The sequence below is a fragment of the Xiphophorus hellerii genome, chromosome 17, assembly GCF_003331165.1.
Source record: "Xiphophorus hellerii strain 12219 chromosome 17, Xiphophorus_hellerii-4.1, whole genome shotgun sequence".
NCBI classification, from domain to species: domain Eukaryota; kingdom Metazoa; phylum Chordata; class Actinopteri; order Cyprinodontiformes; family Poeciliidae; genus Xiphophorus; species Xiphophorus hellerii.
Window position 1 is genome coordinate 1,811,683 of NC_045688.1, and position 22,414 is coordinate 1,834,096.

Below are 22,414 nucleotides of genomic sequence, written 5' to 3' on the forward strand. Positions count from 1 at the left end.
ATCTAGTTTTCAGTGCAAATATTTTATTACACCTAAAATAAGACAAAACTAACTTACAAGTAACTTTTCAGCAAAATATAAGAGCTTAAGTAAATAATTATTTCACTTATAACAAGTCATTTTCGCATAAGTAACATAATCTGCCATGAAAGTAGGACTTAAATATAAAAATATTTATCTGCTTAAAACAAGTTGCTGTTGAAAAGTAACCTGTCAGTCAGGTTTCTCTCATTTCCGGAGTACCGACATATTTGCACCAGAAACTAAGCAAAAATACTTGATAAGTTTATGTTCACAAATAAGAAATATGACTTCAGCTCACAATATCATGCGTTAACAACATCTACCCACAGGGGGCGACTCCTGCGTACATAGGTTTGAACTGGGGTCTTATTTTTACTATTAATCATAATTTTTCTACATCAGGTTTAATATTTGGGAAGATTATCTCAACACGAAACCAGAATCAAACACGGATCAGAACCACCAGAACAGTCCGGATGGAACAGGAAGTTTTCAGGTATTCAATAAAATTAATCAGTATTTATCTGAATAATTCATAAACGTAACACCAAATAATAATAAACTGATAAATGGAGGCCAGAATGAGACAATGTGACCCAAACATTCAACATCCGGGTTTTAAATCCAGAACAAACCCGAACCGACTCAGAACCAGACACAGACTAGATTTCAACTTTTTTCTAAATCTTCTGCCCCCTGGTGGAGAAAAGTGGCCCATTCAGATGATTCGGGTCTTTAAAAGAGGAGAAACGCAGATTTGGGTGTTTATGGAGGAAGTTCCGGGTTTCTGGATGTTTCCTTCATCAGGAGGCGAAGAGGAGAAACCAGCAGCTTCATCTTCCTCCTGGTGGGCGGATTTCTCCTGCTGCAGACTCTCTGCGCTCAGTCAGACCCGGACTGGGAACACTGGGAGTCATGGAGCATTCCTGCTTCTAACAGGCTGAGCTGCAGATAAGATGCTGCTGCTGCTGGTTCTGCTGCTCAGCTGCAGCCCGGGCTTCAGGCTGCAGGAGGATTCGGATCCAGACTGGGGAGATTTTGACCTGGACCTGGTAAGAGGAGCTGCTGCAGCGCAGTGTGCAGCTCCGTGTTGAACTTCTCATTCTGAGCGTGTTTGTGTCTGCAGGAGCCGCGCAGAGTCCCGCGGCAGGTGAAAACCATTCTGCTCAAGGTAGGAAGTCTTCCCATCAGCTTCTTCTGGAAAAACAACCCAGAGTTCAGGAAGCTTTCAGAAAGTTTTGGGTTTTATTAAACTTCATGTTCCGCTCCAGATCGGTGACCTACTTAAAGATCCCTGCGCGCTTTGGGCGTGACGCGCAGGAGATCCGCCAGGAGTTTCTGTAATGTTGGATCCGCTGCAGATTCCTGCTGCAGCGGAGATGAGGATGATTCATCCGGAGGAAAACCGGATGAACCTTAAACTCCTGTTATTCCTCCCTGGTTGAACATTTCCTTCGTCGTTTCCTCTCGATTTTATGGTTTATTATTCTGAAACATTTTTACAGCTGAAAATGTGAAAAGCATTTTCCTCTGATACCCTGAAGTATAATCCAGTTCCAGTTCAGAGGTTCTTTAGAGCGGGTTCCCAAAGTGGGGGTCGAGACCCCGCGGGGGTCTAAAGATGATTCATCATGATGCGACTGCTGAGCTGTATGGAGCAGCAAAGTAGCAAAAAAACTAAATGAGATAATTAAATGTGAATATGTTATAAAATAAATTAATATTCCATTAAATAATTAAATATAACTTTTGAAATTATAAAGATAAATCCATTTAAAAATGCACATGATTATGTCACTCTGTATTTACTTAAATTAAAATGACGGAAACCATAAATCAGTTCCTCCACTGCTTTCTGCTGCTGTGACATAAAATCCCAACGAATGAATGAAACAAAAACTTTGACTTTGGCTCTGGATTTGGGCGTTGCCACATTTTGTTGTCACATTTCACTCTGTCAGGAGAACAAACCTCACATCCAGGAACTGTCCATCAAGACCAGCGTCATCTCGCGCTACGCCTTCACGGCGGTGTTCTGCTCCATGCTGAACCGACACAGCGCTGCAGCTGAAGCCGTCTTCCAGATCCAGATCCCTGCTGCGGCCTACGTCTCCAACTTTACCATGTAAGAACCTGCAGCCTCACCTGGAGCCCATCCAGATCAGCAGGAAGAGAAAATCCCAAAATCACTTTGGGATTGTCTAGACTTACTATCTCAACTAAACTTGAATCCAGATCAGGAACCGGTTTATTTGGAGTTTCAGATCCCAAACTGAATCTGGTGGCTGCAGCCGCCCCTCCTGTCTCCGTTGCCATGGAGATTTCAGGCAGAAAGTTGAACATTTTCATAACAGAGTTGAGACAAGCGCAGATCTGTTCATTCATGTGCAGGAAACCTCTGAATACGTACTGACAGCATTTTCTGGCTCCTTTGTTGAAGAAAAACCCAGTTGAGCTCTGACAATAGTGGTGCTGAATGTGTGTGGTGCTCTAAGGCTTGACCTTTGACCTCCTTGAACCAGGATCATCGGAGGGCGTGTCTACCAGAGTGAAGTCAGGCCGAAGGAAAAGGCGGCCAAACCGAGGAACGGCAAAGCCAAGAACAGAGAGTCGAGTGACACAAGGTAGGAAAACCCTTAGAGAGAGAGAGAGATAGAGTGTGTGTGTGTGTGTGTGTGTGTGTGTGTGTGTGTGTGTGTGGGTGTGTGTGTGTGTGTGTGTGGCTACGACCCCGTCCAGCTGCAGCCTCCTAGCAGTGATTTTCAGATTAAAACTCTTTAGGCAGTGCGCAGCCGTTCATAGCGACCTCTGACCCCCGCTGTCATGGAGGAAATGACATCATGTAATTTCCATGGAAACAGAGAGAGATTGTTTAAATATGCTGCAGAGTAAAAAAATCCTCCAAATGTTTCTGGCTTTGCTTTGACGTTACCCAAACATCCAGAGGAGCTTCGAATCCAAAAATGGCGGAACGTCCTTCTACATATCCCAGCCAGAACCACTAACTAGTACCACTAACTAGAACCACTAACTAGTACCACTAACTAGAACCACTAACCTGAACCACCAACATTGGTTAGCAATGTTAGCAATTAACATTTCCCCCACTTAAGGGATCAATAAAGTATTATCTATCTATTAACATCTAAACCAGAACCAGTAACATCTAAACCAGAACCAGTAACAGCTAACCAGAACCACCATGTAAACCAGAACCAGTAACGTGCAGCAGACTCTGGTCTGGCAATCTCAAGGTTTCATGGATTCTTCTTCAGACGATCTTCTGTCCTTCAGTTTCAGCTGGTTTGTGGCGGCGGATGAATCTTGGTTCTCATTGGTACCAGAAATGTTCGGTACCTTTTAGGAAGTAAAGTTCTGATTCTGAATGTTTGATAAAACATCTTGGGTAAAGAACTAAAACACTCTCAGGTATTCATCAGTACCGGTTCTGATCTTTATGCCAAATGAGGGACTACTTCAGTATTTCGTCTTTCTCTTTCATTGTGCAGCTCGGAGCCGGAGGTGGAGTTGTTCCGGACCACGGTTAGCATACCGGGCCGGAACCAGGCCATCTTCCTGCTGATGTACGAGGAGCTTCTGCAGCGGCGGCTGGGAAGCTATGAGCTGGTCACCAGCCTCAGACCTCTGCAGCTGGTCAGCCGCCTCAGCCTGGACGTCACCATCGTGGACCACGCGCCCGTCGTGGACCTGGAGGTTCTGCCGCTCCGCAGCGAAAAGATCACAGGTTTGAGTTCTACTTTAAATCACATCAGGAGTCGGGACGCCAATGAGCAAACCCAATTCCCCTCAGTCAACAACCCAGAGACTCTGGCTCCAGTCCAAACACACAACCAGTCCATCCATCCCGGAGTTCTGGTTCTGATCCAGTTAAACCATGACACACTTCCTGTCTCTGTGGTCCAGCCAAGTCCGAGGTTCCCATCACGACTGCAGTCACCAACGAAAACAACGTCTGGAAGGTCACCTTCAGCCCCAACATCGTCCAGCAGGCCCAGATCTCCACCAGCGGCGTCCTGGGAGACTTTGTGATCCGGTACGACGTCCAGCGAGACACCGGGATCGGAGACATCCAGGTGAGACGTCCTGCGTGTCGCTCGCTGTCCTCCAGCCTCACGTTGTGCTTCATGTCGCCGCAATGTTCGGATTTATTCTGATTCCAGGTTTTGAACGGACACTTCGTCCACTACTTTGCTCCCAAAGATCTGCCGGTCGTTCCCAAGAACGTCGTGTTTGTGATCGACAGCAGCGCCTCCATGCTGGGGAAGAAGATGAGGCAGGTAAAGCAGCGCTCTGATTGGACGACGGTTTGTACTGTCCACCTGGACAACTCCGCTGTTTTTCCTCTTCTACCACTCTGCTGCCGCTGCCTTAATTTAGGTCAAATTATAATCCATAACCAATGTGGCAAGTAACAAAATGTCACATTTATCATCAGATCGCAAAATTTCTTGCAAATATTTCTAAATTAGCTCCACGAGATTAACAAAAAATGTTTAAAAATCATAAAATTATGAACATCGGTGTGAAAAGATGTTCGATATTATTTTATTTTAGGAAGTTGAATTAGCTATATATTGATATTTTATCAGTGTGTTAATGGTATTTACTGATACGTTCTGGTAGAACCGGCTGTAATGATTTCCAGCAGATCTCAGGAGATTCGGTAGGACCTGCGCAGGCTGACAGCTTCCTCCAGAAACTCTAGAAAGATTTCAGACATTTAGAGCCCAGAACATGAAAACTGGAGTTAAAGGTTGAAGACATGAACATCGACAGAAACATTTCAGTATTTTGCATCAAACTTTAGCAGAGTTCCAGTTTTATACTAACTATCCAACATGGAGATCAGATCTGCTTCCTGCCTTCAGTTTGAACTTCTGCACAAACTCTCAGCAAATCCATTCATATTGGGATTTCAGCAGATATGAAATCATTCTCAGCACGTTTTCCACTTGAGTCGGAGGAACTCTGACGACAGGCTGCATCGCCTCCTCCCTGATTGTATCGATGTCAGGAACGCAGCGCTGCGACCCCGCCAGCCTCCGGCCAGAGCAGCTCACAAACTACAGAAACAGACTTAAAGCAACAAAGCAAAGTGGAAAAGTACAGCAGAAGGTCACCGTCACCGTGACGACGGAGCTTTGTGGACAACAACACCCTCGACCCTTGACCCCGTGATCCGCCCCCAGCCCGGCGCGGGAACAGAACAAGCGTGTTTTGATGCTTCACAATGGACGGCTTGAGCTGGGGTCAGTTTGTCATTTTAGGACCCCAACCCCAAATTAAATCGCCCGCCCACAGAGGAGAGAGAGAGGACTACCGAGGTTTTAATGGACTTCCTGAAAGCTTTTTAACCAGACGGCCATGTTTATGACTGCAGCTGCTCTCTCACATGCTCAATATCAATGAGATGTCCTAGTCAAAGGGAGGGCCATAAAGACTGTTAACTCTGCTGATAACAGGAAGTAGGGGTAGGAATATTTTACCGTCTCATGATTTGATTCAGTCTGCTCTGGAAATCAGAACGACAAACGGAAACATTGAATAGGATTTAGAGGATGAGGGATGGTTTAAAACTTCTGCACAGACTAACGTGTAACTTCCTGTGATTTTTGCAGACAAAAGATGCTCTGTTCACCATCCTGAGGGACCTGAGACCTGCTGACCACTTCAACTTCATCAGCTTCTCCAACAGGATCAAGGTTTGGCAGCCGGACGCTTTGGTGCCGGCGACGCCGCTGAACGTCCGAGACGCCAAGAAGTTCATCTATACGCTGATTCCCAACGGCGGTGAGACACACCGGCCTCTTCCCTGACCCTCAGCGCCGAGCTCAGCTGTTTGGAGGCTGGGTGCATTTAGATCTCATGTCTTAATGTTAGCTAAATCCAGCAGCAGCCACCAATAAAAGGTTTTTCCATCAAGCCTTGATTTTAGTTTCTTCCCTTCAGGCACAAACATTGACGGAGCCATCAAGACCGGATCTGCTCTGCTTCGGGATTACCTGTCGGACCCCAACACCGGACCCAACAGCGTCTCCCTCATCATCTTTCTGACGGACGGCCGGCCTACGATAGGAGAGACTCAGTCCGCCTCCATCTTGGGAAACACTCGCTCCGCCGTGCAGGAAAAGTTCTGCATCTTCACCATCGGGATTGGGAACGATGTGGACTACCGGCTGCTGGAGCGCATGGCTCTGGAGAACTGCGGGATGACGAGACGCATCAGCGAGGAAGCCGACGCTAGTGCTATGCTCAAAGGGTAACGCTTTACGGCTTTCCTCTGAACAGAAAGTTTCAGCTGCTGTTTCAGACGTAGGTTCCAGCCTGAATGGTTCCAAATCCACTGCTACGCAGATGACGCCCAGCTTTACCTTCCTACTCGTTTTCAAAACGTTCTCAAAACAAATCTTCACTTTCCAAACCTTGGAGTTTTTCTTTACCCATCAGTAACTCCTTCATCCTTCCTGTCTGGGTGAGATTCTGTCTCCACTGATAGACTTCATTTCTTTCCTCCACTTCGTTTCCATTCTGTGTTTTAATGCCAATTAAAGTAACTGAAACAGTAGCCAAGTTGTGGAAAATGTTTAGAGAACAGGGTGAGCGTAGGTTTGGCTTAGAGCTGGTCTGCAGCAGTCTCATACTGGTTCTAAACTGGTCCGGTATCTGGTCTGAACTGGGAACAGAACGACTCTGGGTTAGTGTGACGGAGGTCAACAATGGTGGAGCCATTCAGCGACGGGTCAGCTTCACTGGTCAGATTAGGTCATGATGGGTTGTCATGGCAACAGGAAAACCTCTGTAAAGTCTTTGACCCAGAATGATTTTAATAAAGCCACAGAAGTTACTGCTGAAGAAGCTGGTTGTTGCTTCCAAGCAGGGAAATGAAAGTTTAGTGGAAGGAGTATCCAGAATATGGCTTTCATTGTCATCTTTCTCTTTAGTTGATCATCATGTTGATCTCTGAAGAGAAACTAACTGGTTAGATAAATGGGTAGGAAGCTGAAAGGTTGGAATATGAATCAACAAATATGTGAATTTAGTCAGAGTTTTTCTCAAATATCAGAATTAAAGTCTTTTCTTACATGCAGGAACGTTAAACTGATGTAGTTTCCAGACATTGTGATCCAGACATGATCCTTGTGCATACTGTGTTTGTACGAGCGGTCCGTCCGTCCGTCCGTCCGTCCGTCTCTCAGGCTGACAGCAGACCTGTAATCGGCTGAAGCAGCAGGCCGTCCTCTGATCTGCTGCTCTCAGACAGGTGTTGGTTCAGTCGCTCAGGAATGCGTGTGTGTGGTGGAACCTGCGTCTTGAGTGTGTGTGCGGGGTTAACAGATAGACTCTGATAACAGAGCCGCTCCGGCTTGAACAAACAGCTGCAGGTTTGCTGAGCTGACAGGACGCTCTCCTCCTCGGTTCACATTCATGCTCTCATTGTGAGCGGCTTAAAGAGCCGGCAGGTTAGACGGGAGATTTCAGTCCGGATGGAGATGATCCACTGATGATGGAAGCTGCGACCACACAAACATCCAGCTTAGACTAAAATAACCGTTTTGCTGCTGGTCCTTTAAAACGTCCAACCAAACCCGGCTGGAGGCGTCCAATCTCTGAAGTACGAAGGTTTTTATGAGTCTAAAGACTTTAAAGACTTTGAGGTTTATCTTCAGTGATTACATGTCTGAATAGCGATGGGAAAACAGACCCAACCAGGACAGTTTCATGTTTAGAGTGATTCTGATTGGCTGAGCAGCTCGTCATGACGCCTCCTTCTCCAGACACGCCGGGTTCCCCGCATGATGATCAAACATCCAACAGGTTCAGTGTAGAGAGGGTGATGTGGAGACACAGCAGGAGAAACTCAACACTCAGATTTCACTCACCAACATTTAGATTTCAGGATTGTAGATCTTTAGAGCAGTCGTGAGTTCAGAGTAAAAAAACATGGCCGACGAGGAAGAAGCAACGTGGATGTTTATGGTCTTTATTTAGCAGAGAAAAATTATACTATTAAATGTTTGCCAGATTTTCTGCTGTTGGTTTTTTAAATCCCCTCCATGTTTCTATTACATCATTTCTCCAGCTTTACCACATCTGACCAAAGGGAGGCGCTCTTCCCAGTCCTGGTTTCTGGTGTTGAAATCTGGAAGACCAGAGTCACTTCTGGACCTGGGAAATCTGTTTTAGTTAGCTCTCCAGCAGTAAACCATGAAAGTCCTTCTGGTTTCCAGAACGACTGAGAATGTTTGAACCCGGATGAACCAGGAAAACTGCTGACCAACTTTGTTAAATTTTTGTTTCTTAAGCTCAGCAACTTTCACGTTTTTACTTTTGTGACGGTGGGACAAATGGCGCCTCAACGTCCAGTTAGCTAATGGTTGCCATGGAGACTCTACTGGTTGCTATGGTGATCTCTAAGAGTGAGCTTGGGGAGGTATACCTCCTTCACCACCTCTGTTCCTCTCCAGGTTCTACAATGAGATCGGAACGCCGCTTCTGTCTGACATCCGGGTCAACTACACCCAGAACTCGGTCGGCTACGTCACCCAGAGCCTCTTCACCAACTACTTCAACGGCTCGGAGATCGTGGTGGCCGGGAAGCTGACCGACCGCAGCGCCGAGTCGCTCCACGTTCAGGTCACCGCCAGCAACAACGACCGGCTTATCACCATGGAGACGGACGTGCCGCTGCGCCGCCTGCAGGCGGAGACGGAGAAACACGTGAAGGCGGCGACTGCGGCGGTGGACGCTGGAGCCAAGGCGGTGGGGTCAGGGGTCACGCAGAGGTTGGGGAGCTCCCTGGGTTCAGTGGCTGCAGACTTTGTGCGGCATGTTTGGGGTTTCCTCAGCGTGAAGGAGGGGCTGCGGGCGCGGCTGCGCAGCCGCTCCAGCAGGGAGAGGGAGGAGCAAACCCAGCAGGCCACCAACCTGTCCCTCACCTTCCACTTCCTCACGCCGCTCACCCACATGGTGCTGGGCCAGCCCCGCCCCCTGACCCAGACCTCCATGGCCCCGCCCACACCTGTTGCCGCCTCACCGGCCAATGAGCTGCCAGCTGCAGACGACGAGGCGCCACAGAAACCAGACGGGAACCCGGGAGGCCCGGTTTCCTCTCTGAGCAGCCGGATGGGTGAGGCTTCACACCACATCCATCAGACAGGATTCTGCTGAGGAAAACATTGGAGAATAATTCACAACAGATCCAGTTTCACCCAGCAGGAAGCTGGGTTATCCCATCCATTCCTCCAGTTTGGTTCACTACAAACCAAACCAATAAATAATGTGAAATTATTCAGGATAACAAAGTCTGATCTCTGCAGATCAGTTTTATGCTTCACAAGTGGAGGTGATTTAAAGGTCAAAGGTTTTCTAGAAGAGCTTATTTAACCTGCGAGGTTCCTCAGGGTTTCATCTTTGGCTCTTTGTTATTTTCATTTTCAAGTATTAATGTTCATGTATGAATTACTATCTGCTAATTTTTTGACAAAACATTTTTAAAAATTAAAAAAATAAACCATTTAGCAGATGAACATCCTGCATTAGTTCTTTTTCATTATTCTTGTATATTTTTGACTTTTAATCCGTTCAGATTATTGTTTATAAATCATTACATCTTAAATCATTTGACACTTTCTGAATAATTTTTTCTCTGCAGGAAAAGCTGAGAGCGGATCGGTCAGGAAATCCATCACCGTCTCCAAAACCTCAGGTAAGTCGTGCCGTTTCTCTCATTGAGTGAATTTCAGCAGATTGAAGCGTCTCTGCCTCCAGGCCTGTCATTCAGCCTGTTAGCTTTGATCAGCCTGGCTTTCCTCTGAAAAGCTCTAATTGAAACGCCAGCAGCAGCTCTGCGTTGTACTTAAGTAGCCGATCCTGGATGTTTGTGTTTTAGTAAAGAGAGGGGGGATCGGGGGCAGATACGGCTTAATGCCCCTGTCATTAGGGTCGCTCTGTAATCTCATTTAGCTGCTTCCAAAGAGCTGCAGCAACTTTTAAAACAACCCAAAGACAAAAACCAAAAACAATCCAGACAGCAGAAACAGCAGGCTACAATATGAACGCTGTACTGACATTTCTAATATAAAATAACTGAAAACTAATGAGATTAAAAACAACAGCGGACCCTGGCCTGGTCACACATTTATCCATAGAGCATCTGAACTATTCGAAAGAAAATGCTGAAATACTTATAGGCCTAACCAGTTCTCTTTCATATCAGGGCGATAGTCTTAACCAAAAAGAAAAATCTGAAATGAATGTCAATCTCTTCAGTGATCCCTCATTCCTGGTTGTGCTGCTCTCTCTCAGCGGACGGCGACCCTCACTTCGTGGTGGAGTTCCCTCTCAGTAAGCTAACCGTTTGCTTCAACATCAACGGAGAGCCTGGAGACGTCCTGCGTCTGGTTTCTGACCACCAGTATTCTGGTGAGTCTCATCAGCCTCAGGGCTGATCTCAGTCACTGATTCTTTCTCAGGTTTCCTCCAGCAGATCATCAGCCTGGCGGGCCACCAGGCTTCACTCTCGCCCCCACAGGGCCAGTGGCATCTGCTTCCAGGCACACAGTGACATTTTATAGCATGACAGTTATTATATCACCTTCAGCTGTTATCAAATAATATTTAAAAGAAATTTGACTTTGTAATATAAGGCCTTGAAATTGGGCCTCTGTCTCTTTAAGAAGCTCTTGCTGTTTCTGAAGCTCCGCCTCCAGGAAGTTATCCAACATGGCTCCTCTATTAACCCTTTAGTGTTTTTACCTGCGTTGTTCTGAGCAGCAGCTCCTAATGAGCTCAGCAGCTGTTTGATAATTGCTGCTGGCTAGTCTGAAGGAACTGAGAGGGGGAGGAGCTGTGTCTGGAAGGCGGGGCTAGATCCACCCAGGCCTTGCAGCTGAATGGTTGCCATGGAGATTAAATGATTTATCAAACATAATGATCAGAGCAAAACTCCAAGTTTGTTTTACATGATGAAAAGCTAAAAAACTATAAATCTATTTTACATGACGCCGCCCCTTTAAGCCGCAGCCTGAGATGACTGAGACTTTCCCAACCTCAGGTTGGATTAGTTGATGGTTCTTTGACTATTCCAGGTGTGACGGTGAACGGCCGGCTGGTCGGCGCTCCGGCGCCCCCTGGCAGTCATAAGAAGCAGCGGACGTATTTCAGCAGCGTCGCCGTGGTGATGGATTGGCCGCGCCGGACCTACATCGAAGTGACCCCCACCAAGGTCATCCTGGACGGGCGGGACCGCATCGTACTGCCCTGCCATGCCACCGCGGCCGTGGAAGGCGACCGGCTGTCCGTCGCCGTGGTGGGCGGGGCCAATGTGACGGTGACAGTGGGAGGAAACATCAGCTTCATCATCCTGCTGCACCGGTACAAAAACCCCAGCCCCTACCAGAGAGACCACCTGGGGTTCTACATCGGCAACAGCGCCGGGCTTTCACCGCGCTGCCACGGCCTGCTGGGTACGTCCCAACAAGCTGCTGTCTGATTGGCTGCTGCCGCAAACAGGAGTCAGCCAATCACAGAGCAGCTACACTCAGACATGAAGAGGAGCTGAAGTTCAAACCGAGTTTCAGACGGTTGGAGGACAGAAGACGTGTCCAAACTTTTTACCCAAACTACTGGCAGTAGTTTATGGGTTTCTGCATTTTTCCTGCCTTACAGGAGAAACGCAGAAAGATTTTATTTTGATGGGTTTTTAAAGTTTTTCCTTCTCAACAATATATAATTGAAGATCCAAAACATAAAAAAGGTTTTAAACTGTTAGATACATTTTTATCATTCATGATTTGCGTTCAGGGGCCAAACAAAATCATTTGAAGGGCCACAAATGGCCCACTGGCCACACTTTGGACCCCCTGCCCTGCAGTGTCCCAATGGTTCCATCTGGTCTTCATAATTCAACAGTTTCTGCTCACAGACACACAAAACATCACAAATATAAACTTTGAAAAATGTAAACATGCAGAAGGAATAAAAACTCTGATCAAACCATCAGACATTCTTGGATAGTAATGTGGAGGTTATGCTAATGTTATGCTAACATAAGCTGCAGTTTCCAGACACAACCTGCTAGGTTTTCAACCATCCTTATCGTTACCTTTTCTTCATTTTCAGGTAGTAAATGATAAAACCTGAAATATGTAGATGTAACTACAACCAAGCTCAGACTTGGTTTGGTTCATATCTCACCTGCAGTAAATACTTTCTCTCAGATCAGGCTGAAGCTCCAGACGGGGTAAACACAGTGGAGGCTGTGCGCCACCAATAATCTTCCTGAAAACAGAACATTTTAGATGTTCATGGTCAGAATAAAATAAAAACATGAAACTTAATAAGCTGTGCTGCTTTAAGGTGGTAAATCTTCACTTAGCCTTAAGCCTTTTTGGGGCTACATGCTAGCTAGCTTAGCTCCATCCTCCAGCACTAACTGATCTGGATTTACACTAAATGAAAATGTCGTCTATCTACTGCAGGTAAGATATGAACTGCTTATAAATATTCAACAGAAGCAAAAATCCAGAGCTATCCATTAAATAAGGAGAATTTCTGAATTACAAACTGAGGTCCCTCTGACTTCCCTCTACAGCTATGATGCTAACGGCTCATTGCTGCTCCGCTGAACCCCAATTAAGAATCAAAGTAAAGAAATCTGATTTAAACTGAATCATTTTAGTTTCAGACGCAGATAAAAGCAGAAGCAGGAAGTGAACCTGACGGTTTCTTCCTGACTCCAGGTCAGTTCCTGCATGAAGAAGTGGGCGTGGCGCCGCTTCCCGCGCCGGGCGATGCGGGAGACTTGAACCCGTCCGCATTCCTGAAGGTGAAGGAGCGGTCGGTACCGGTGGTTCGGAAGAGCAGGCGGATCTACGGCGGGAAGCAGAACGTGGACTGCTGGTTTGCCCGGAACAACGCAGAGAAGCTGATCGACGGCCGGTACGAGGATTACGTCACGGCTCACCTGTTCGATACCGGAAACACCAACAACGCATGAATACTATCATTATTATTATTGTTATTATTATTATTATTATTATCTGATTTAACTAAGCATTAAATATAACTTAATGACGTCAGTACCTGTACGTTTTTTTCTACTATTTCTAATGAAATGAAATGTTTTATGATGTTTAATATTTTCCATGTTGAGGTGAATAAAACCTTTAAACTAGTTTTAGACTCATTTGTTAAATTTCTGTTTGCTGTTTGCTACCTGGCCTCATTAACCTGTAGCTGCACCGCAGGCCCCGCCCACACAGGTGCGCTGCAGCCAGGTGTCGGTGGTAAGAACTGAACTCCACAGCAGCTCTGGTCTCAGAATAATCATGTTTATTCCGGTTCAGAGCAGAGCAGGACTTTGGGTCCGACCAGAACCAGCAGAACCTTTCATCCTTTGGTTTATTAAAAATACGTTCAAGCACAAATAAAACATGAAACAATCAGGAATAAACAGCAACATAGAAATATGATTATTAAAGTATTGATCCCAGAATAGAAGTTTCTCAGTAAACAAATACAAATAAACGTGATTATTATATTACTGCACAGATTATGAAACATTCCTTTATGTGAAGTTCCGATCATTTAAACAATTCATTCAAGACTAGATGAATTCTACCAAAATCATTAAAGAAATTATTTTTTAACCCAAATATTAGTTTTTAATTATGTAGAAAAACATCATTATTCTTCATATAACATTTTGTATGATTTACCAACCAAAGAATGTTTCAGTGGAAAATCAGGTGGAAGGAAAAACTTCAGTGCACTGAGCAGCAGAGCAGATGGATTTGTTTCTGGACAGCCTGAGGTTCTGCTTCTGACCCAAACAGAACCGCCTCAGCTTAAAGCTTCACAATGAAGGCAGAAGGAATGCAAAATAATCAGGTCAAAGGTCAGAGGTTAAATTCTGTTAATAATAATCAGATGGATCTCTGTCTGAGGATCATCAGCTGCTCATTTCTAATAACTTTATTTTTTGATAAACTCATTTTTCCTCCTGAAATGCAGAACCATTCTGATCCGGATTTACTGCATGAGCAGAACCTGAGGTTCTGGTTCTGGACCCCACAGAGAACCGTCACAGTTCTGATGATGTCATCACTCTGATGATGTCATCACTCTGATGACATCATCACTCTGATTCCTCTCAGAGTTTCTTCCACCGGAAGGCAAGAAGTTGAAGGCCTAGTGATGAAGATGAGGCTGAGGCTTTGACTGGACCATTTCTACACCACCACCCAGCTGGGTCTCAGCGGCCCGCCTGAGTACTGAACATGGACCCGCTGCTCTTCATCCTCCTCCTCTTCTTCGCTGGAGTCGCTCTCAGCCAGCAGAACCTGAGGAAGGAGAGCCGACCAGTTATCCCAGTTCAGCATTCCCAGTCTGGATGTTCTGGATCTACGACTCCAAACTGTCCCAGGGAGTGACATCACTCCGTATTAGAGTCCATCAGAATTAATGAATGTAAAACAACATGCTGCTGTTTATTATTATTATCATTGTAAATCATTTAAACCAGAAAAGTTCGACCTGCCAAATTTAATCAGCAACATTCATCTGTTGCTCAACATCTTTTTATGAAATCTGTTCATCATTTTTATTTTCTGAAAATAAAAAGATTTTCAGAAAAACAGAAAGAAATCATATTTTTGTGTAATCGGTTGTTTTCTGTTTTGTTTGCCTAATTTGATCCGTTCTTAACTTTTAGTCCAGGTCCAAAAAAATAATTTCAAGGGCCACAAATGGCCCTCAGGCCACATTTTGGACATCCCTCTTCTAAAGTGTATTTTTGTTCCTACAAACAGTTTTATTGCTGCTTTTTTCTATGTGAATTATAGTTTATTTTTTTGTAATTTTTTTTTATTTAGAAAGACAGATTTCCATCACATTCGTTAATTCTAGCGTTAATTCTCCGGTTGTACATGAGGATACAACCGGAGAGTCCAAGTGATTTTGTCCACACTGCACATCTGGTATTTTCTTTTACAGACTATTACTAATATTTGTTGTGAACGATAACAAAAATGAACAGAATCGTGATTTATAGTTTAAACAGCTGAAATATTCCTGCAGTTGAAAGCTGAACGCTGCAGTGAGCATCAGTGAGTCACACTGTGAGCGCTGCTCTTCCTCCTCCTCTTCCTCCTCCTCTTCCTCCTCTGCTTTCCATCCCATCAGCCTGCAGACGCTCCATAAATGTCACTTTTATTCCCTGGATGAAGGCTTGACTCATGGCCGCCTGGCAGCGCGCCACAGAAGGAAGAAATAAAGCCTCTAATCCCGTTACGCACAAAGGTCACGACCCCTGAGATGATGGAAACTGAAAACATGGCCTCTGTGTTCAGAAAACTGATTTCAACAGAGAAATGTGAGGAGAATCTTAAACCAGGTCAGTTTAGGAAACTGCTCCGTCTCACCTAAACATGAATATCAAACCAGAACCTTGAGATAAAAACCTTTAAAATAGAAACAAAAACCAAAGTTGGACCGGAGCGTGGACCGGAGCGTCTAACGGAGCGTGGACCGGAGCGTGGACCGGAGCGCGGACCGGAGCGTGGACCGGAGCGTCTAACGGAGCGTGGACCGGAACGTCTAACGGAGCGTGGACCGGAGCGTGGACCGGAGCGTGGACCGGAGTGTGGACCGGAGCGTGGACCGGAGTGTGGACCGGAGCGTGGACTGCAGCGTGATGGACTGGACCGTTCCTCTGAGCTGCAGCAGACAGACAGGGGCCTCTCGGGGCCCTGAGGTTCTCCCACTGCCTTTAAACACGTTTCTACATTTTTAACTGTTTGGTGCAGAACTGGATGAAAATCGATTTTTAATTATGTTTGTTTGTGTAAGAGGAGACGAGAAATAAAAACTTTATAACTCAAAAATACTCCAAAGAGTTTGGATTTTTTTTTTCTTTTTTTTTTTACAGAAACTTTCTGTTTATGTCTCAGAAAGAATGAAAATAGATGGAAAGTTTATGTTTGACCTGTTTTGATTTTTGTTCATAAGTTTGAGGTTTATTTATATCCTAAAGAAAAAGATAAAACTTCAAATATTAACAAACCTTAAAACTGAAACACTTTCAGCTCCCATGTCCTCTAGGGGGCGTAGTACAGAAACAATGAACTCCGGTCATTCTCACCTGAGCCTCCTCGCTGCTGCCCCCTGCTGGCAGAGCCTCGGCCTTCTCCTTGGAGTCCCCGCTGTGCTCCAGGCCCGTCATGGTCTTGTACTTCCTCATGGTCAGGCTGTCCACCACCCAGAACATGACGGCCTGCAGGGGGCAGCAGAGGAACAGCATGAAGCCGCTCTCTGTCCGAACCGACCCGAACCGACCCGACCGTTAAATCAGCTTACATTAACGATGAACGGCACGATAAGCATGACCAGCGCCAGCTCCAGCTGAGGGTTAGCGATGTAGCTCAGCAGCACCTCCTGCAGCTGGAACAGAGGAACTACAGTTAACTCACCGCCCGGCGTCAGGGGAACATCCAAAGTAAACTCTTCTCCACATCAGGAATGTTCTTAAAGGACCGGTGATCAATAAAACTATTAAAATAAAAATGAATAGCCGAGTACATCTTTAGTGAAATATTACTGAACTCATCAGGATTCAGGATTATTTTGGGGATTTTTTCCAATAAAATCACTGATTTGGGGCTAATTTAGAAATATTTGTAAGGAATTTTGCAATATTTGCATTTATGTATGACAGTAACTGTAAGGCTGAGCAGTACAGTGTATGCATTAGCAAAATATTGTGAAGTTTAGATTTTTACTTTAATTTCTGCAAAATAAAACTGAAAACTGATTAATCAGTAAACAGATAAAATGGTTTTGATGTGGTTAATGAAATGATATTTCAGCTCAGTTGTAATATTGAAGGTAATATTCATGCGTCCCTCTGGAGGGCCACAGGAGAAGCTGCGGCGGGCCGGATTTGACCCCCGAGCCTTCAGTTTGACACACGTGATGTGAAACATGCAGGATGTTGGATCTTCAGGACCGGATCTGGACACCAAGACCCAAACTTTCAGTCCATTTTGACCCGTCTTACTCTGGACCATCCGGGGACGAGCAGAACCAGGCTGATCACGCCTTTCTCCAGAACCATGATGAGCAGGTAGACGCCGCCCTGACCCAGCCACGCCGCCGCCTGCGGAGGGTCGCCTGGTGGAGAGAGACGTTCACAACCTGAGCTGATCCAGGCACACAGGAAGCAGCAGAACAGATTGGGTTAGTTCACCACAGCATCCTCTAGTGGCAGACGCTGGAACTACTACTCCTGCCTTCACTTGTATTCAGACTATTTTAGTATCGATTATTCTAACAATCAATCAATTCATCAGATTTAAAAATAGGAAATTCTGCAGATTTTTCATGTAACTATTTAAGCTTTTTTCACAATATTAGAAATACATTAAAAGATGCAAGTAAACAAATAACTCAATTACATTTTTGAATAATAAAATTTTCTTACCTAAAACGGTATTTCCTCATCATAGCATTTCTTTTATTTCTTTTATGAATGCTTGATTATTTGTATTAAAGCATAAACCTGCAGCTAAAACATTCTGTCTATTAATGTGTTGATTATTGTTTGTATTAATAAGGTGATTATTTCACAGAACGTGAAGAGGGTGAAGCTGAAGCTGCCACTAGAGGAGTTCTGGTCAAACAGATTTACAGGAAAATAATTTGTTTTTGTCTTAAATGTAAAATGTTGATACTTATTGTTGAGTTTTGGCTTCATTTCTGCTCTGATTGTGTTCTTCTTCCATCAAATGTCTGTTTTTAGCGTCTGTTTACTCCAGTTAACAATTAATCAATAAATAATCTATGTGACGGTTATTTAAATCATTGATTAATCGTGATTCAGCCAGCCGTTGGTGTACTTTCTGTGTGTTTTCTCATGAGCTGAAGGATTTCCTCTCACCGTATTCTCCAAAGGAAAGCAGACTCCACTGCTTGATCTCCACCAGTCTGGAAACCAGTTTCACGGCTGCCCAGATCACCAGCATTCCCAGTGTCGCGTCCAGCAGGAAGTTCATCAGGTACCTTCAGAGGAAAACACCGGAATAACCACACCGCTGCTTTTTTAAATTTCTGTTTGTTTTCAGGATTCTGGCTCACAGGGGGGGAAAAACCTACATTTAAGGAAGTTAGACTAGAGATTAGTGACTGCAGCTAGCAGCTAGCAGCTAGCGTAGTGTCGGGTCGGCCATGTTGGATTTGGGACTCACAGAGAGCAGGGATCCTCTTTGGTGAGCGTGGACAGGAAGACGTTGGCGAAGTGGATGAAGAGCGCGCCGATGGCCTGCTTGGACGTGTCGAAAAACCTGGAAAAGACAAAAAACCTTAAAAACGTTTTTAAGGTTTAACTGTTTTCTATCCGGACATTAAAAGCAGGAAGTGGTCTGACCAGATCCTCCAGGGCCGCCTGACGCCTGCTGGCTCCCGGAAACGCTTCACTGCAAACAGACACAGGCTGCAGATCACACGCCGACTTCAGGAGAAAAGCTTCATGCTAACGTTTTATTTACATCAGAGAAACACAGATATTTATTTCATGTTTTCATAAAAAAGCAGTTTTATGTCTGTAGATAGTTTCAAATAAATTCATTGTTATATAAACTGTACAGATGGAAATGACCAAAGCATGACTCTCCCTCCACCGTGCTTTAGAGCTGCAGTAATTTCTGATTCTGAATATTCTGGAGCCAGACCGGATCAGAACCTCACACTTCCTGGAAAATCCTGGAATCTGACTCCAGACTTTTCCAGACCGGGGCGCTCTGAGCCCACATGGAGAGAGGAAGACCTTCCTGATGTGGTCAGGATGAAGAAACAATCAGCCTGATTGAGCCCAGGAGCCGCAGGACTCTGACCGATCAATAATCGAAGATAAGATAAGAAACTCACAGAAGAAACAATCAATTCCTGATGAACCCGAGAGCACGAGCTAAGGTCAAAGGTCAGGACTCTACAACAAGACCAGAGAATGGGCTGACTGGAACCACCTCAGAGAGGATCCACAAAGAAGCTTTCAGAGTGGCCTAGTCAAAGCCTGGACCTGAATCTGATCGAGATGAGTCTGTTAAATCCATCCTGCCCACCAGAGCGGGTCAGAACTCTGAGGTTCAGGTTCGATCCAGAACCGGGCCTCAGATCAGATCGGTTCCGGACCAAAGACCCGATTCTGTTCGAATCTGTGTGAAACTCGTTCATTCTGGGTGGAGAAGTTCTGGAAGCGGTTCTGGTTCCGTCCAGTGGGAATCAGATGCCACGTTGGCTCATGAAGGCCGTCCAGGACCAGAACCAGAACCCTCCAGTCGGTACTCACACATCAGCGTGCTGAAAGCCACGACGGCCAGCAGAGCCTGGATCAGAACCCCGAACCGGTCCGTCAGAGCTCCGTTATCGCAGCCGTGTGGCCCGGCCTTGTTAATGTCGGACATGTTGGCCACCACGACCGGACCGAGGTCCAGAACCCGCTTCACCAGAACGACCCTGTCGAACTCGAACCGCTCCATTGTTGCCATGAATCCACCCCGACTCGGTTCCGTGTGGACCGGCGCAGCCTGCGGTTCCGTTCTGCTCGGTGTCAGTCCAGAAAGTGGCTACATCCCGAGGAGTTCAGGCGAACCGCAGCATCGATGTTCCGACCCACAACAACAGGGATGGACCCGCCGGAAAGCGGCGCAGCGACACCAACACCAGCTTCCGGTGACTCCGTTTCAAAATAAAAGCACCAGCTGGAAAAAACGAAAAGAGACGGATCAAACACTGATTATAGAAATATTTTATTCTAAAATATATGACAAAAAAACAAATAAAGACTGAAAATATTAATTATCTGAGAAATTTTAAACTAGGAAAAAATTCGGAAATAAAGTTAAATATTTTAGTGACAAAAGTAAAATATTTTCTGATATCCAAATGTCTTGAGTTATAAGGAAAAAAAATCTAATTAATATCTCTATAAAGCACAAAAAATCCCCTGATTGTGATTAAAAATCTTTAAAATTGGGACATTTAATAAGTATTTATTTTAAAACTGTAATCAAATAAAAGAGACTTTTATTTTGGTATTAAAAACCAGATATGACGTATTTAGTTTAAATGAACTTTATAGATGCTGAAGCGATGCACTGTTAAAAAAGATAACTCCTTACAGATTTGTTTTGTTGTTGCTTTGATGATTAGATAATAAACTGAATATTATTAAAACAAAAATAACCTGAGAAGAAATTTTAAAAATAGTTTTCAAATCATAAATTTTATTTATTATGAGTAAAATAAACTCTCTCCTAACGAACCGTCTGCCATGACTGGAGGAGTTCTGACCCCTGCTGGAGGTCAAGCCGCAGCAATTCAATCAGATTCTGTACTTTACTTTGACTAGGCCACCCTAAAACATGAATTGTACTGTTTTTTTCCTGAGGTGAACTTGCTGGAAGTCCGGTTGGACCTTCATCCTGCTGCAGAGCAGAACTCATGGATCCATTTAGTTCTGCTGGTTCTGAAGCAGCCCACATCACCACACCGCCACCACCAGGCGGGTCGTTCTGGTTCTGGAGTGTTGTGTTCTGGACCAACTTCAGTCCAGAGAATATTTTCCCAGAAGTCTTTGTGTTTTTTGGGTCATCAGTGGAGTTAAATCAGAAACAGGAAACAGAAATAGTTCTGCAGAACCGGGACAACGGGATCGTTTCATGAAAATAATGAATCCAGAATATCGAAGAATCAAACGTTTATGTTTACGGCTCAGGAAATTAATCTGCTTCATATATCCCCACAAATCCACAGATGACCCAGATTCTTCAGGGGTTCACAATAAAACCGGCCCGGCCAGACGGAACGGCCCGGGTCGGGCCCGGTTCTGCCGGGTTTGGGCAGCATAGTGACCATCCAAGAACATGACTTTACAACCTGATAACAGAACCGATGAAAAATTATCAAAATATGAGAGAAAATGAGCAAAACGAGAAACAAAAAATATTTTTTTAGTTTTTGGAAGAAAAACGATAAAAAATTTAAATCTCATTTTATAAAAATCAAGAAAAGTTTTCAGATGACAAAACCTGCAGCAGAACCAGAACCAGAACCAGGACTTGAACTAGAACCAGAACCAGAAACAGGACGAGACCAGGACCAGGACCAGAACCAGAACCAGAACCAGAACCAGAACCAGAACCAGAACCAGTGAGGATAAATCAAGGATAATTCTGTGTGATCGTTTCTCTGAGTTTCTGTCTGACCGAGTCCAGATTCCCAGAACCTGAAAATGAGAAGAAATGTCCAAAAACCACAAAATACTTTAAAACATCGAATTTGGAAAAATTAAAATTCTGATTGATTTGATGAAACACAGAAAGTATTCACACCCTTCAACCTTTCCATGTTTCCTTTGTTCAAACTCTGAGAGATTTTAGTGAGACTTTATGAGGCACAGCAAAAATCATTCCAGGGAAATCTGAAAAGTGTGGCATGCATTTCAGTCGGACACCCTTAAATGAAGTTATGAATCAGGGTTTGGTTTTAGACAACACCCTTCATTCTTCACTGATGACAGAATGTCTAGTTAGTTCTGAACATGAATATTGATATTTGGGTTCAGTGGAGAACAGAAACACGTGTCCGCCCGCGCGCTCTGGAGGCTAATCCTCTTCCCGCGCGCCCGGAAAAGCTCCTTCTCGTGCAGATTAAACGGAGCCACGCTTCGGCCATCTGTTCCTGCAGAACCGGCAGCTTCCTCTGCTGGTTCTGGACGGGTCCAGGCCACGCAAAGAAACTTCCAGCCGGAGGAAATCATTCAGTTGGAGCTAAAAACACATCCATTAAAATAAAAACGTTTAGATTATTAAAAATAGGTTATAATCTTTCCAGCGTCATTTATTTATTTTATTTATCCATCTGTCTGTCGGCTGAACTTTATTCAGTTTCTGTTCATTAAACTCTGTCAATCATTTAACTGGGATTTTGTTGGGAAACACCAAGAAACACATTAAAATCATAATCTTTCTGTTTCATAATCATTTCCAAAGGTCAAACTTCCAGAGAGGAACTGATTTATTTTTATTCATATTTAAATTTCCCATCAGACCTGCAGCAGCTTCCTGGTGGATCAACATCTTTACAAAGTCACATTTTTCATCGGTGAAAATTACAAGTTTGGTTTAATGATTGTGTATAGTTTAGCAAAGAGCCTCGAGGAAGAAGATGCAGCGTGGAGCCGCAAGGGGGCGCTGTGGGCCACGAATACTGGAAACACTGAAGGTGTAAAGAGAAAAAGTGAGATTTAAGAAAAAACAATAATAATAACACAAAGAAAAAAATATTGAAATAAAACCATTTGAATTACCTGGAG

The 22,414-nt window shown here is 44.6% G+C and overlaps 2 protein-coding genes across 2 annotated transcripts; one reads left to right on the top strand and one right to left on the bottom strand.

The window, feature by feature from the left end:
* The first annotated feature begins 601 nt into the window (after window positions 1-601).
* itih5 (inter-alpha-trypsin inhibitor heavy chain 5) lies at window positions 602-13,220 on the top strand. The gene is made up of 14 exons (XM_032588906.1): window positions 602-1,076; window positions 1,151-1,195; window positions 1,986-2,149; window positions 2,547-2,648; window positions 3,534-3,769; window positions 3,949-4,118; window positions 4,206-4,322; window positions 5,664-5,835; window positions 5,995-6,304; window positions 8,511-9,172; window positions 9,698-9,751; window positions 10,351-10,467; window positions 11,133-11,510; window positions 12,786-13,220. Exons 1-14 carry the CDS (start codon window positions 981-983, stop codon window positions 13,040-13,042), a joined length of 2,880 nt encoding a protein of 959 aa, XP_032444797.1. The 5' UTR covers window positions 602-980; the 3' UTR covers window positions 13,043-13,220.
* A 135-nt stretch (window positions 13,221-13,355) lies between these two features.
* On the bottom strand, window positions 13,356-19,750 carry tmem110l (transmembrane protein 110, like). The gene is made up of 8 exons (XM_032588924.1): window positions 19,388-19,750; window positions 18,467-18,515; window positions 18,288-18,383; window positions 17,981-18,102; window positions 17,102-17,214; window positions 16,402-16,485; window positions 16,187-16,318; window positions 13,356-14,387 (listed from the first exon to the last, which is right to left on the bottom strand). Exons 1-8 carry the CDS (start codon window positions 19,584-19,586, stop codon window positions 14,277-14,279), a joined length of 906 nt encoding a protein of 301 aa, XP_032444815.1. The 5' UTR covers window positions 19,587-19,750; the 3' UTR covers window positions 13,356-14,276.
* Between the last annotated feature and the right edge of the window lie 2,664 nt (window positions 19,751-22,414).

Excerpts from the sequence above, each read along its gene's own strand:
- tmem110l (XM_032588924.1), bottom strand. The coding sequence starts at position 19,586 with ATGGCAACAATGGAGCGGTTCGAGTTCGACAGGGTCGTTCTGGTGAAG. Across the intron at positions 17,215-17,980 it reads GCTTTCCTTTGGAGAATACG|GCGACCCTCCGCAGGCGGCG; the intron begins GTGAGAGGAAAT and ends TCTCTCCACCAG. Across the intron at positions 16,486-17,101 it reads TCGTCCCCGGATGGTCCAGA|CTGCAGGAGGTGCTGCTGAG; the intron begins GTAAGACGGGTC and ends CCTCTGTTCCAG.
- itih5 (XM_032588906.1), top strand. The coding sequence starts at position 981 with ATGCTGCTGCTGCTGGTTCTGCTGCTCAGCTGCAGCCCGGGCTTCAGG. Across the intron at positions 2,649-3,533 it reads AGAGAGTCGAGTGACACAAG|CTCGGAGCCGGAGGTGGAGT; the intron begins GTAGGAAAACCC and ends TTCATTGTGCAG. Across the intron at positions 6,305-8,510 it reads GCTAGTGCTATGCTCAAAGG|GTTCTACAATGAGATCGGAA; the intron begins GTAACGCTTTAC and ends GTTCCTCTCCAG.